The sequence below is a fragment of the Spermophilus citellus genome, assembly GCF_964194105.1.
Source record: "Spermophilus citellus genome assembly, chromosome: X".
NCBI lineage: Eukaryota > Metazoa > Chordata > Mammalia > Rodentia > Sciuridae > Spermophilus > Spermophilus citellus.
In genome coordinates, this window is record NC_138190.1 from 68,969,792 (window position 1) to 68,982,317 (window position 12,526).

At 50.2% G+C, this 12,526-nt stretch overlaps 1 protein-coding gene across 2 annotated transcripts in view; it reads right to left on the bottom strand.

Moving 5' to 3' along the window:
* Nucleotides 1–1,097: 1,097 nt before the first annotated feature.
* LOC308639208 (uncharacterized protein CXorf49 homolog) overlaps nt 1,098–12,526 on the bottom strand; it is a 45,326-nt gene continuing 33,897 nt past the window's right edge. Inside the window, exons 3-9 of one of the 2 annotated variants that reach the window (XM_081277365.1) lie at nt 5,491–5,660; nt 3,953–5,408; nt 3,213–3,366; nt 2,608–2,687; nt 2,296–2,341; nt 1,665–1,706; nt 1,098–1,550 (exon numbers count right to left, since the gene is read on the bottom strand). In XM_081277365.1, coding sequence (XP_081133491.1) covers nt 1,666–1,706; nt 2,296–2,341; nt 2,608–2,687; nt 3,213–3,366; nt 3,953–5,266 — 1,635 coding nt within the window. In that variant the 5' untranslated portion in view covers nt 5,267–5,408; nt 5,491–5,660 and the 3' untranslated portion in view covers nt 1,098–1,550; nt 1,665. Of the gene's footprint in view, nt 1,551–1,664; nt 1,707–2,295; nt 2,342–2,607; nt 2,688–3,212; nt 3,367–3,952; nt 5,661–12,526 lie in introns of both variants that reach the window. The other variant, XM_081277364.1, reaches the window with a different exon arrangement.

Below are 12,526 nucleotides of genomic sequence, written 5' to 3' on the forward strand. Positions count from 1 at the left end.
ATCTTTTTTTTCCTCAATGGCCACCATCTCCAACTCTGGATGCAAACAGCACATGTGGACGTACAGACACACACACACAGACACAGACACACACACACACACACACACACACACGCCTTAAAAGCAACATCTTCATTAGTTTGACTTGCTTATTATGCAACCAGCATGTTTGGGATAGGAGCTGGAGAACCCCACACTTGTCTCTCCTCACTCAAAAATGAATGAATCTATCACTGAGTCTTAGGCACAGCTAGACCAACTATCCATCAGGGACAGTGACATCAGAATATGGAGCTCAGACAAAATCTCATGTGTCCTCAGGAGGCAGTCTGTGAGATTGTGCTTTTCACAATATCATCATGTCCAGGAGGCTCAGTGCCATGGGGGTGCTCAGAAGGTATCTGGATGGGGACCATTCATGCACACGCAGATCTCTCATCTACATTTGCCCTAGAAATGAACTGGACCTTTTCAAACGAGAGCTATGGAGCTGACAGGATCGGAAGGGCTGGTCGACTGACTAGGATATGGGAGGATGTGGACACTCTCGTGCCTGACCGTTTATTCCAGGTGCCCGCAGGCAGTGTCCTCTAGGTTGGCCCACAGACCCAGAGACCCCTCCTATAACCAGAGACAAACCACTTTTCTCCAAGTTACCTGTACCCTTGCATTGTTCTTTCACCCACTGGGCTGTGACCTCTGCCCCTACTCCTCTACTGAAAGAAGAAGGGAAATGTGACAGAATTTGCCCACTGGGCTTCAGAGGTGATGGGTAAGAGGGAACTAAGGATGATGGGCGATTTCTAGCTGAGCTGTCCCTCTATGTGGTGACACCTGAGGAAGACAATGATACCAGAAATAGGACTAGGCCTAGGAGGGGGAAGGTGAGCTCAACTGTGCCCTCCAAAGCCTGTTGAAATCATTCACTCAGGACAGGCCACCAGGGGGAGCCATGGGAGAGATCAAGGATGCTCAGGATGGAAAAGAAGGATGAGAGGGGAGAAGCAGGGCAATGAAAAAAAAAAAAAAGGCTGGGAAGGCAGGGGAACTGGGGCTCTGGATGGGCCTTAATAATTCCTGCTGAAAGGGGTGGGGGGTGAGAAGGCCAGAATGGGTCCTGCATGACCCTTCCCTCCAGAGGGAAGGACATTAGGAGAGAGCACCAAGAGCGCTGGTGGGCAAAGGGAGGACATGCTAGCAGGACTGGACCCAGGCCACATGGAAACCAAACCCAGGGCACCATGGAGCCTGAACACAGGGCTCCTGCTCAGAGGCCACCCAAGAACACCCGCCTCAGGGACAGGCCCACCACGAAATGCCGTGGGTACTGTTCCTAACCTGCTCTGAGATGGGGCAGCTCCCACCCATCTCCTGTCCCCTACAGGCCCCCACCACTCAGAGAGAGGGCAGAACACAGGGACATGAGGGGAACTTTAATTGTGAACTGCAGGGGGGCCCTGGCTGAAGAGCCAGAGGGAATGAGCTTGGCCGCTGCTCCTGGGCTTCACAGGTACCAGCAGCTCGCCTCACTGGAAGATGCTTTGTTCGGCCTGACAAGCAGAGCAGAGTCAGGGCCAACCCAGGACCAGTGCAGGCTCACAGCCACCCCCAATCCCCAGATAGCCAGGTTTGTGGGAAAGAGGGATGATAAGCTTGACACTCACTTCAGAAGACCTGGAACTTGTCATCCAGGGACTGCATGACCGCTGAAAGAGAGAGGCATGACCGAGCACTCCAGACACAGGAGTGCAAGAGACTGTCCCCCTGCCTCCCCTTCCCAGCTGCCCCTGGAATCTGAGTCCCCTCCAGCCCCTGTCCGATCAGCCCTGGGAATGACTCCCCCACCTGCCACTGGAACTCAATGTGGAAATGTCTTCTATGACAGAACATGCACCGGCAGTGCTCAAACACTGGGGTGTGGCAGAAGCATCCAAAAATGTGTTAAACGCAAACAAGCAAGCAAGCATACAAACACCGGACAACAACCATCAAGCAAACCACACCAACCAGCACTTAAAGGGAAAGTAAAGGAGGCGTCTCAAAAGGTCCTCAGAGAAGGAGACCTGTGGGACTCAAAGGCAGAGTACATGGAGCTTAGATGATTCACTGCTCTTTGTGCACGGCCCTGGCAGTCAAGGCACAGAAGGCTCCCGGGCCAGGCACAGCAACGTCCAGCCCTGTGATGCTGCCTGTCCCTGCAGCCCCACCCCGCCCCAGACACCTGCACCAGGAGACACTGAGGTCTGCCTCTGCCCCGCCCCTGCCACAGCCCCCCCCCACTCCAACTCCTCATACCTAGTTGTTCTTTGAGGTCCTCTATTTCTTTCTGTAGAGCCACACACTAGTTACAGAGACATCGGAGAAAGAGAAAAGAGAATGATATTCTGCTCTCCACTCTCTGCCTCCTTCCACTCGCTCCCACTCCTCAGGTCCCCCATATGCCAGAACCAGGTGACAACACAGGCAGAGGGAAACCTCAGGGGAAAGGTGGAGCCCGACGTCCCTGTGGTGCAGGATGCATGGGAGCACCAAAGTCAGCTTAACCTGCACACGCAGCCCACCATCTCAGCGGGAGCCAGCACTCCTAGAAGCCACAGAAAGTGGTACCTGGAGACAGCCCTGTGTTCCGGGTGGCTGCTGCTGCTGCCTTTCTAGAACTGGGTGATGCACAGCTGACTCCTGATCACCTGAAAGAGAACACAAGATCCAGCTCTCCAGCCTGCTTGGAAAATGGAGAGGACCTGGCTGGGTCTAAAGGGAGGCAGCATCCCCCTCTGCAGGCAGCAAGTTGCACCTGCTCTGCCCCACAGCTCCACCCCTCTCTCTTGGCCCACCTTCTCTGCTACCCAGTGTCAGCCCCAGCTGCCACTGTGGACCCCCCTGTGGCTCCGGGTTGGACACTAACAGAAGTGCAGACACAGCCAGCCCCTGGGAGGAGCCATGTGACTGAACAGGCCCCAATTCAAAAGGCCACGTTCTACTGCAAGTCTACTTCTGCAGATGGCATCTGGGGCACTGTTACAAAGCATCCCTTCACATAAACCCCACACAGGGAATCAAGTGGCCCGAAGCCAGCCTTGCTCACACCTAGTTTCCTGTGGGAACACTTCCTGCGTAGGCACAAAGGCCTGGGATCAAGGCCAGGGTCCCCAGAAGTGATAGAGTAAGAGGGTCCCACCCTTCTCCCCTCCCGTCCAACCCACAACACTCACCAGAGGCAGGGCCTCTGGGGGTGAGGCCTCCCTGACTCAGGTCCAAGGGCTGGGAGCTTGCCGGAGGCTGGGGGGCTCTGGTGTTGGGGTCACCACTGTTGAAGTCTCCACGGTGCATGCACAGGCAAGGTGTACCCGGCCAGTGTGCTGGACACTAACACAGATTTCTCAGTGATTCGGGTTAGGGGGTGTGCCTGTTGCGTATGATTAGGTGCGTGCGGGGGCTGGGGTGAGGTGGGGAATGAAGGGAGAACTCCAAGGCTCATCTTGTCAGCACTGTCTCCCTCTCTCAGCCCCAGGCCAGGAGGTGGACCCGGGCCAGGGAGAAGCGTGAGGGTCATGGAGAAAGCTCAGGCCTCCTGGGAGAAGTGCTGGGAAAAATGAATCTGGAGGCAGATGGGACTAAACACTCTGCTGTGTGGCCCAAAGTGTAAGGGGACTCCTGTTCATGTTAGCAGCCACAACTGCTTCCTACCCCAGCCCGTCTGGGGAGGAGGCAGGAAATGCACAAAGTGTGGCCAACAGGCACCAGCCCCTACTAGGTTCTTTGTTGATGTCCGCCCCGACCACAGAGACCCCCAGACAGTGGGCACCCGACAACAACCCGTGAACAAGAGGCAGAGAGAGTAAGGGCAAAGAAGTGTGGGCTGGGTGAGGAGAAAGGCAGAGTGAATGGACCAGGAGGAGGAGGAGGAGGAGGAGGAGAAAGAGGAGGAGGGGGACTGCAAAGGCCTACTCACTTGGGCTGTTGGAACTGTAGCTCTATTTGGGCCATTATCATCACCAGCCACAGGATGGGATTCCTGTGTCTTCTTCGCCATAGATCTCTTTGCAGTGCCACTGTGCTTGGGCTGCTTGGGTTCCAAGGGCACCAAGGAATACCTCTTGGACCTCCCAAACAGGGGAACACCCGGGATTGGGGGAAGGGTGGCCGTTTCCAGAGGAGCGGCTTTGAGTCTCTGCCCCCATATAGGGAAGACCCTGCCCAGGCTAAATTTTGAGCCACCCCCCAGGGATTTCTTCTCCTGGATGGCCTTCTTCCTAGGAGTGGCCCTGGGCAGGCCTCCTGAAGCACGAGGAGGAGGAGGAGGAGGAGGAGGAGGAGGAGGAGGAGCAGCAGCAGCAGCAGCAACAGCAACAGCAGCTGCTGCTGCTCCAGGGTAGCTGGGCCTCCTCCCTCCCTCGCCCCAGATCACGCTTTGCCTTTTCTTGGAGGAACAGGATGCCAGCTCTCCCAAGGCCTGCCTTTCCCTGGCAGAGGTGAGTCGGCCGGGAGCAGAGGTCGGCAGAGAGGTAGGTATTTGAAGGAAATTCCCTCTGGTCCCTACACAGGCGCAGTTGGCTGTGTCTCCCGGTTCCCTGGGGCTGCTGGAACTGGTCTGGCCTCCTTCTTTCGGGCAAAGGCTCACCCTCACCAGCTGTATCTCAGTGAATTCATCTGAAGACTCAGGATCAGAAGGGGGCAACTGGGCTTCCCCACTGCCCATCATCCTAGTTTTGGTGCCTCTCCCGGGGTTCCCCCAGGCCCGTCCCACCTGAGGCCCACTGGGGTGACGCAGAGGGGCAGCAGATGGGGCCTGCAGCGTTTCCAAGGAACCTGGGGCCAGCGCCCATCTCCGGCTGGGGCCCGCCTCTGCGTTAGCCCAAATGGCGGACAGTTCAGCCACCCAGCTCTCCGGGGACAGGTATCTGTGGGCGCCCGGGGTCTCCTGGCCTGTCAGCTGCTGCACACTGGCCACAGACTCCACAGCGAGGTGGGGCACGAAGTCCAGGGCATCCCCCTTCTTATCAGCCATGGAGCCAGGCCTGCCTTCGCCGACCCGCAGCACCGCCCCTCCTGCCTCTAGCTGTTCCCCCTGGGCCTCCAACTCGAACTCATAGCCCTCGGGGTCTGGGAGGCCGCCCTCGCCCTCCCCACTCCGCGGTGGCCCCAGCTCAAGGCCCAGGCCCGGTACCCGTGGGGCTCTGGGGCCTGCACTGGTGACGATGGTGCGCTTCACACCGTCCAGGCCAAAACCGTCTTCCTGAACCGAAGCCTCCTCGGTTGAGCTCATGTCGGGCAGGCCTGGCAGCTAGGGTCGAAGACAGAGGATCGCCCCCGTCCGAGCGAGAACAGTTAGGCCTTCGCGAACGCGGTCACCACAGGAGACACAGGAGATTCCACAAACATCGCGTGGTTTCACGCCTCTTCAATACCTGCATCGCGGCCTTCTCATTGGCCCGGCCCCTCCCCCCTGCCAACCGCCACGCCCCTTGTTGGGTCATCAACAGTAGGGACCTGGGTGCTTGGACTGCTGGGAAGTTTCTGGTTCTACTGGCCGTTTCCAAGCCAGTCCCAGCAGCGGAGTTCCCTTGTGGGTGCGCTCTTGCCCACGTTCCTGACCCACGCATTCTGGCTGGCAGCCTCCTTTCCGATGAGGGCCTCACCTCGGAGCCCCAGTTTCCCATCTGTACAGTGGGGGAAATAATATTGCCTGGATCAGGGTTCAATATAAAGACGGGTATGGAGCACCCAGCACAGGAAGAATTTGCAAGTCCCTGTTCCCCAGCAATACCTCCAGACCAAAAGGAAAGTGGGTGAGGAGATCCATAGTCAATGGTCAGTGCTCCTTGTACTACCTTTTTTTTTTTTAATGAAGGTCATAGAGCAGGTGTTTTGTGACTTGCAATGTGGCTGGATTTCCATAGGCAATCAAAATAGCACATGGATGCATGCCCAGGGTACTTTAGTAGCAGTATGTTGTTCGCCCACTCTATCAGAACCTATCCTACTCCCCACACTAGTTAATGTGTAGTAATGGGGATCCCTATGTCAAAGATGCCCCAAGAGATGTTCAACATCACTGATCCTAAAGATACAAACTAAAATCATGAATCAATTTTCGTAGACCACGTTTACAACAGTGAAAGAACATGCAAACCATGGGTGGAAGAGGTTGTGAACAAACTGGTGTTTTTGACATCCACTGGGGGTGTAGGTTGTGTGAGGGGGTGGGGAGGGGCCAGCCAATAGGGAAGCTAATTGAGCAGAATGAGCAGGGTGCAAATTCCCGAACTTTCACTCTGTGCCAGCCCTCTCCTTAGCACTGTAGATAAATATTAACTCATCCTCACAGGACAGTCCTAGGTTTAGGAGACCACAGTTGCCACCTTACTAAGGAAAGGAAACAGACTCAGAGCTAAGTTCAGCAAGGGCTGGGCACATCCTCTGGGGAAAAGCTGGTTATGTGTGGTGCACAAAGACACATGCACAAGAAAGTTAGTGAAGGGAATAATCTGGGAATACTCTGAATTCCCATTGGTCAGGGGCTGCAGGAAGGCAGTGTGAACTGTGTATCCAGTACACGAAAGTGAGGAAGTATCACTATAGTAGGCAGATTTTTGTTCTTTGGGAGACATACCCATGGGTGGGATAGCTGGGTCATATGGGGGCTCCATTTCTAGTCTTTTGAGGGAATCCATGTTTCTTTCCCAAGTGGTCATACTCATTTGAATCCCACCAACAACGGACAAACATACCGTTTCCTCTACATCTTCACCAGCAATTATCATTATTCGTATTCTTGATGATTGCCATTCTAACTGGGGGAAGATGAAATCTCAGGGCCACCCTGATTCCCATCTCCCAGATTGTTAAGGATGTTGAGCATTGTTTCGTGTACTGATCGCTGTTTGTATTTCTTCTTTTGAGAAATGTCTATTTAGATGTTTTGCCCATTTTATTGAGAGGGTTATTAGCTGTTTTGCTGTAAAGGTTTTTTGACTGTTTGTTTTCTTCATATATTCTTTTAAATCAACTGCCTGTCAGAAGAGTAGTGGGCAAAGACTTTCTCCCAATCTCCAGGCTCTCTCTTTGGGTTATTCTTTCCTTTGCTGTGCAGAAGCTCCTTAATTTTATGCCATCCCACTTATTGATTCTTGGTTTTATTTCTTGAGTTTTAGGAGCCTTACTAAGGAAGTTGGTGCCTTCACCAATATGTTGGAGAGTTGCCCCTACGTTTTCACCAGCAGGTTCACTGTTTCTAGTCTAACTCCTAGGACTTTGATCCACCTTGAGTTGATTTTTGTGGAGGCTGGTAGGTAGGGATCTAGGATCCATTCTTCTACCCGTGCTGTTATGGTTTACATATAAGGTGACCCCCAAAAGCTCATGTGTGAAACAATGCAAGGAGTAGGGGTGAAATGTTTGGGTGATGAGAGCCATAACCCAATCAGTGTGTTAATACCCTGATAGGGATTAACTGAGTGGTCACTAGGCAGGTAGGGTGTGGCTGGAGGAGACGGGTCGCTGGGGGGTGATGTACCTTTGGTGTATATTTCTTGGGCTGAGCTTAGCCTCTCTCCGCTTGCTGATCATGCCCTGAGCTGCTTTTCTCCACTACACACTTCTGCCATGATGTTCTGCCTCACCTTGAGCCCCGAGGAATGGAGCCGGCTGTCACTGGACTGAGACCTCTGAAACTGTGAGCCCGAAAATAAAGTTTTCCTCCTTAAAATTGTTCCGGTCAAGTCTGTTGCTCACAGCAGTAAAGAAAACCTGAGTAAAACATATGGATATGCAGTGTTCCCAGCACCATTTGTTCAAAAGTCTATCCAGGTGTGCTTTCCGCACCTTTGTCAAGGATCAGATGGCTGTATTCATGTGGCTTCTTTGTCTTTTCTACTCTGTTCCACTGGTCTTCCTTTCTGGTTTTATGCCAGTACCATGCTGGTTTTTGCTCCTATATCTGTAGAGTGTAATTTAAGATCAGGTATTGCTATGGCCCGAGGCTCATTCTTGCTGCTCAGGATTGCTGGGGTATTCTGGGTCTTTAACTCCTCCATCTACATTTCTGGGCTGTTTTGCCTAGTTCTGTGAAGAATGTCATTGGTATATTGATGGGGATTGCATTGAGTCTGTAGATGGCTAGGATTGGACCTTACCTTCCAATTAAGGCTGTCAGATGGCATATTTTGAAAATGGTCCTATATCTCACACCAGGATCAGAGCTGAGTGTAAAAGTAGCCACTGGTCCAGTTTCCGGGTTCTCTCAGGCTAATCCCGCGAACCACCTGCACACCGCCAGGCATACTCTGTTCCTTTCCTAGGCCTGAGTCCACTTGGGTGCAGTTTTTCTGTGCCTGTTTCAATCACACCTCACTCTTCCAGAAGCACTCTAGATCTCACGACAGGTACGTGCAGGGACAGTCTGATGATGCTTAATATGAACCCCAGGGGCTCCCCCACAGCAGAGGGTCCCTGGGTGGCCAATTCCAGGTGGCCTGCTGCCTCTGCTCTCCTCTTGCCAGTGGAACACTTTTACACACCAGCTCACTGTGCTGCCTCTGGATCATTTAAGACCAGACTGCCTCTCTGTTCCTTGGCTATCCCCACGCCAAATACTTTGTAGATTTTTCTCTATTTTAGCCTGGGTCGCCCCTCCCCTCTGTGGTGAACCAGCGTCCCTGGTGTGACCGAATTTCTGGGCCTCTGCAATTCTGGTACTGAAACTTGGTGAACAGTATCCCCGCTGCTAGATTCCCTAGCCATGAGGCAGCTGGAAAACACACCCTTCCTCAACCCTGCCATATTTATTTCCTCCTAACCTGGGAGGTAATGAATGCCCTAATTTCCCTCTGTCTTCAGTTTTTCCTGCTAAATTTTCAGCACTCTTTGGAACATAATCTTTTCCTGGAAGTGGCTGCAGATTGTTTGTTTTATAATGTTTTTAAAGGATTATTTGCCTGCTTTTCTGTCCTTGGTGAGTTCTGAGTAACATAGATCAGTCCTTCAGCTAGTCCTAAGACAGACCAGAATGGAAATATACAGTTCTTTAGGAGGTCTAGTCAACTTTCTTGGGATCCACAGAGCAGAGTCTCACACCAAGAGTATGGACAGCAGTATACAGGACTGCCACTGAGCAAGGTATGGGCATGGGGCAAGGACCAGAAAGAAGGACACAGTTATTTCCTACTGTCTTAAACGTGCCTGTTTCCTGGCTCCGCTTTGCCTGGTTGTGGAAAACGTAGGCTGTTTTCCAAACTTCTGAGAAACATGATTTTGATCATTATTCATTGATTTTTTGTTTGTTTTTCAGGAAGCCCTGGGAGCTACCTGCTTCACTGCGTCTGCGGATTTGCTCATGCCAGCCAAGTTTTTTAAAAGTTGAGAAAAAAATTCAATGCAGAAAGCAAAGTCTTTCACAGATGGCACTGCAACATTTGGCATCGAAGCACACACGAACACACAACAGACACAAATAAAGCAAAACAAGCAAAAGTGACAAAAGGAAGGGGAAAAAAGGAATAAAACCTGAGTCTAATATTACACCTTATACAAACCTTAGCTTATGATGGATCATGGGTCAAAATGTAAAGCGTTAAACCAATGACATTTTGGCAAGCAAATGTAAAAGAAAAATCATTATCACCTGAAGTTAGGTGAAGAATCCTTAAAAATAACAACAAGAATGCTGGTCTTGAGAAATTATAACTGCCATTTCTTATACAGCTAAAACGCAATTTGTCATATAATTCAACAACCTCAGGTCGACGCTGCTTGACCTGAAGGCTGGACCAAGATACATGTTCACCCCCAAACACGTGCATGAATGTTGGTAGAAATCTTATTCATAATCAACAGAAACTAGCATCAATCAAAGAGGAATTAATAAGAGCCGTACAACAGGACACTATTGAACAATATAAAGGAAGGAACTGTTGATACATGCAATAACAGGGATGAATTGCAAATGCATAACTGCTAAGAGAGGAATGCTGATATGAAATGGTCACATACTATAGAAGGCAAAGCTAGCTACAAGGACAGAAATCAGATCCCATGGTTGTCAGAGGATCAGAATAAGTGAGATGATTTGATGACCAAGGGTCAGAACGAGGGAGATTTTTGTGGTGGTGGTACTGCTGTGAGTCTTCAACAAGGTGGTCACTACATGGGTCGCTGTCCATGTGTCAAAAGTCTCAGTACTAACAACCAAGACTGGCAAAATAGTAGCAGCCTTCTCAAAAGTCATATTGGAAGGTAGAAAACAGTGGAACTACATCTGCTTCATGGTGCTTGGCAAAACTGATTCTCTAGCTAAAATTAAGTGCGAAGCTACAATTAACTATGAGATTACAGGTACTTTCTGTTCCTACAATTATCTCACGAGATCCTGTATACCATGTATCTTGACTAGTAAGTTCCTGGAGGAGAGGTCCATTCAAAACACTGGAGACAACCAAGAACAGGTGGAATCCAGGAAAGAGGGGATACTTCCAGGGGTTTCACAAAGCGATATTCTAAGGGCAATACCTTTGGATATCAATCAAGTTTGAAGCTAGGTCTAGAAGGTTGATCTCCAAAGACAGAAAACTGCATTAGTTGAAGATTTGGAAAAGACAGTTTGATAGGCCCATGAAAGAAATGTAAGCTCTTGCGGGGGAGGAGGGGTACTCTTCTCTCTTTCTAATTGATGTATTTCCAAGTCCTAAAAAAGTACCTGGCAGAGGAGGCTCCTGTAAAGACTGATGCAATGAAAGGGCAAAGTGGTGTTGTAGGGCACAGACGAGGCAGGGCTCCGAAGATAGCAGGAAACAGTTTTACTTGGCTGTAGCCAGGTTCAGAGGGTACAGCTTTTGCTATCATCAATTAATCCCCTGAGCCCCAAGTTCAAATAGATTCAAAACTTTGTACACAGCATGTAAGGGTAGGGGCTCAGAAGTTCAAACAAAAGCAGCTTCCTCTTTCACTATTCTGGGCAAGTTAACTCTTCAAGTATAGTGAAGGGGAGAATTTCTTCCCCTTTCTTCCCTCCACCTGCCAGCTGTTATGATAGAGCCCAATCAGTAGCTTCTATTATCTCAGAAATGTAGACATCTCTGTGAAGCTCCAGCTCAAGGCCAGAGGCCTTGTTGAGGATTTGTCTTTTTTTTTTTTAAAAATAGCATTCTGCATTTGCAAACACACTTCTAAAAACTAGTATACTGGATAAATGTTTGTGAAAAACTGATTTCTTCAAGCCCAGTGGCCAAGTAAAATAAAGTAACAGGAAATTTGGAAGTTTACCTACATTGAACTCTTTTGTAGAGACTCTTTTGCTGATGGTCCTAAAATCAATTATGGTGAAGATTTCTGGAGACGCTTCCTTAGGATTTTCTGTGGAGGAAGGGGTGCCACTACAGTGGGAGACAGCAGTTAGAGACACAGAGTGTGCAGGACCCAGCTAAGGAGGTTTCTATTCAGTAAAGGTGAGTAGAGAAAAAAATGGGGTACTTTGAAGGGAAGGTGAGATCAAAAGCAGTGTATTCAAAATGACACAAGTGATATCGTGCTTCCATGGTTGGAAGAGAACTGTGCACCAAGAAAAATCATTTAAAACGAGGCGTAGGAGTCGTCTTGTGATTGCCTGAAGGTTGTCAGGGCAATGAAAAACAAGGCCATCAGACAAAAGGGAAAGTGTTCCTTCATGAGGAAGTGCCACTATGTCGTCAAATATCTTCCTCTATTCGATTTCTCACAACAAAACATGGTGAAAATAAAAGAAGTGTTTCTGTTTCCTGGAAAACATCACAATAGAGAAACGGGGCAGGCAAAGAGATATTTGCATCACATGAAGTCATCAAAGAATTTGGACAGAAAATGCACAGAGAACTCCCACAGTTAAACAGGCAAGTAACCCAAGGAGGAAGTGGGGAAAAGACTTTGGAGGAGGTACCTCACAGGAGAGAAAACTCCAAAGGCCAGTGCGTGTGCAAGAGGCTCAGGCTCCTTAATAATCAAGGGATTACACATTGAAAGCAACATGGTATGTTTCATTGCACCAGATGGGCAAAAGTTTGTAGCTTGATATTAACAAATATTAATGAGGATGTAGATGAAGTGTAACAGTGAAACACCCTGTTAGGGGGGTGAATTGGGACAACCACTTGGAAAGAGAGCCAGCGTGAGCGGATAACGCTGGAGCTGGGCCTCACCTGTAAGTCAATGATTCTACACCCAGGTGTGGACACACCTTCCCAGCCATTTTATAAAGTGGCACACACAGTGAACCAGGCCCGTAGGGCTCACAGGAGTAAAACAGCAAGGCTGCTCAGGGCCAGATCCAACAAATCCAGGGCATCCTGCATGGCTGCTTCTGGGGCTAAGGGTCTCAAAAGTGGAATGCTGTGCCACAGAGAGAGGTTGCAAATGTGTACCAGAAAACGTGGCACAGAATGTTGGTAGCAGCACTGAGTAATAGCCTCTGAACTGGGAAAGACCCAAAGGCCCATCAGCAGGTAAATGGATGTACTGATGGAGACACTGTCAGTCCCCATTATATGCAACTTTGCCA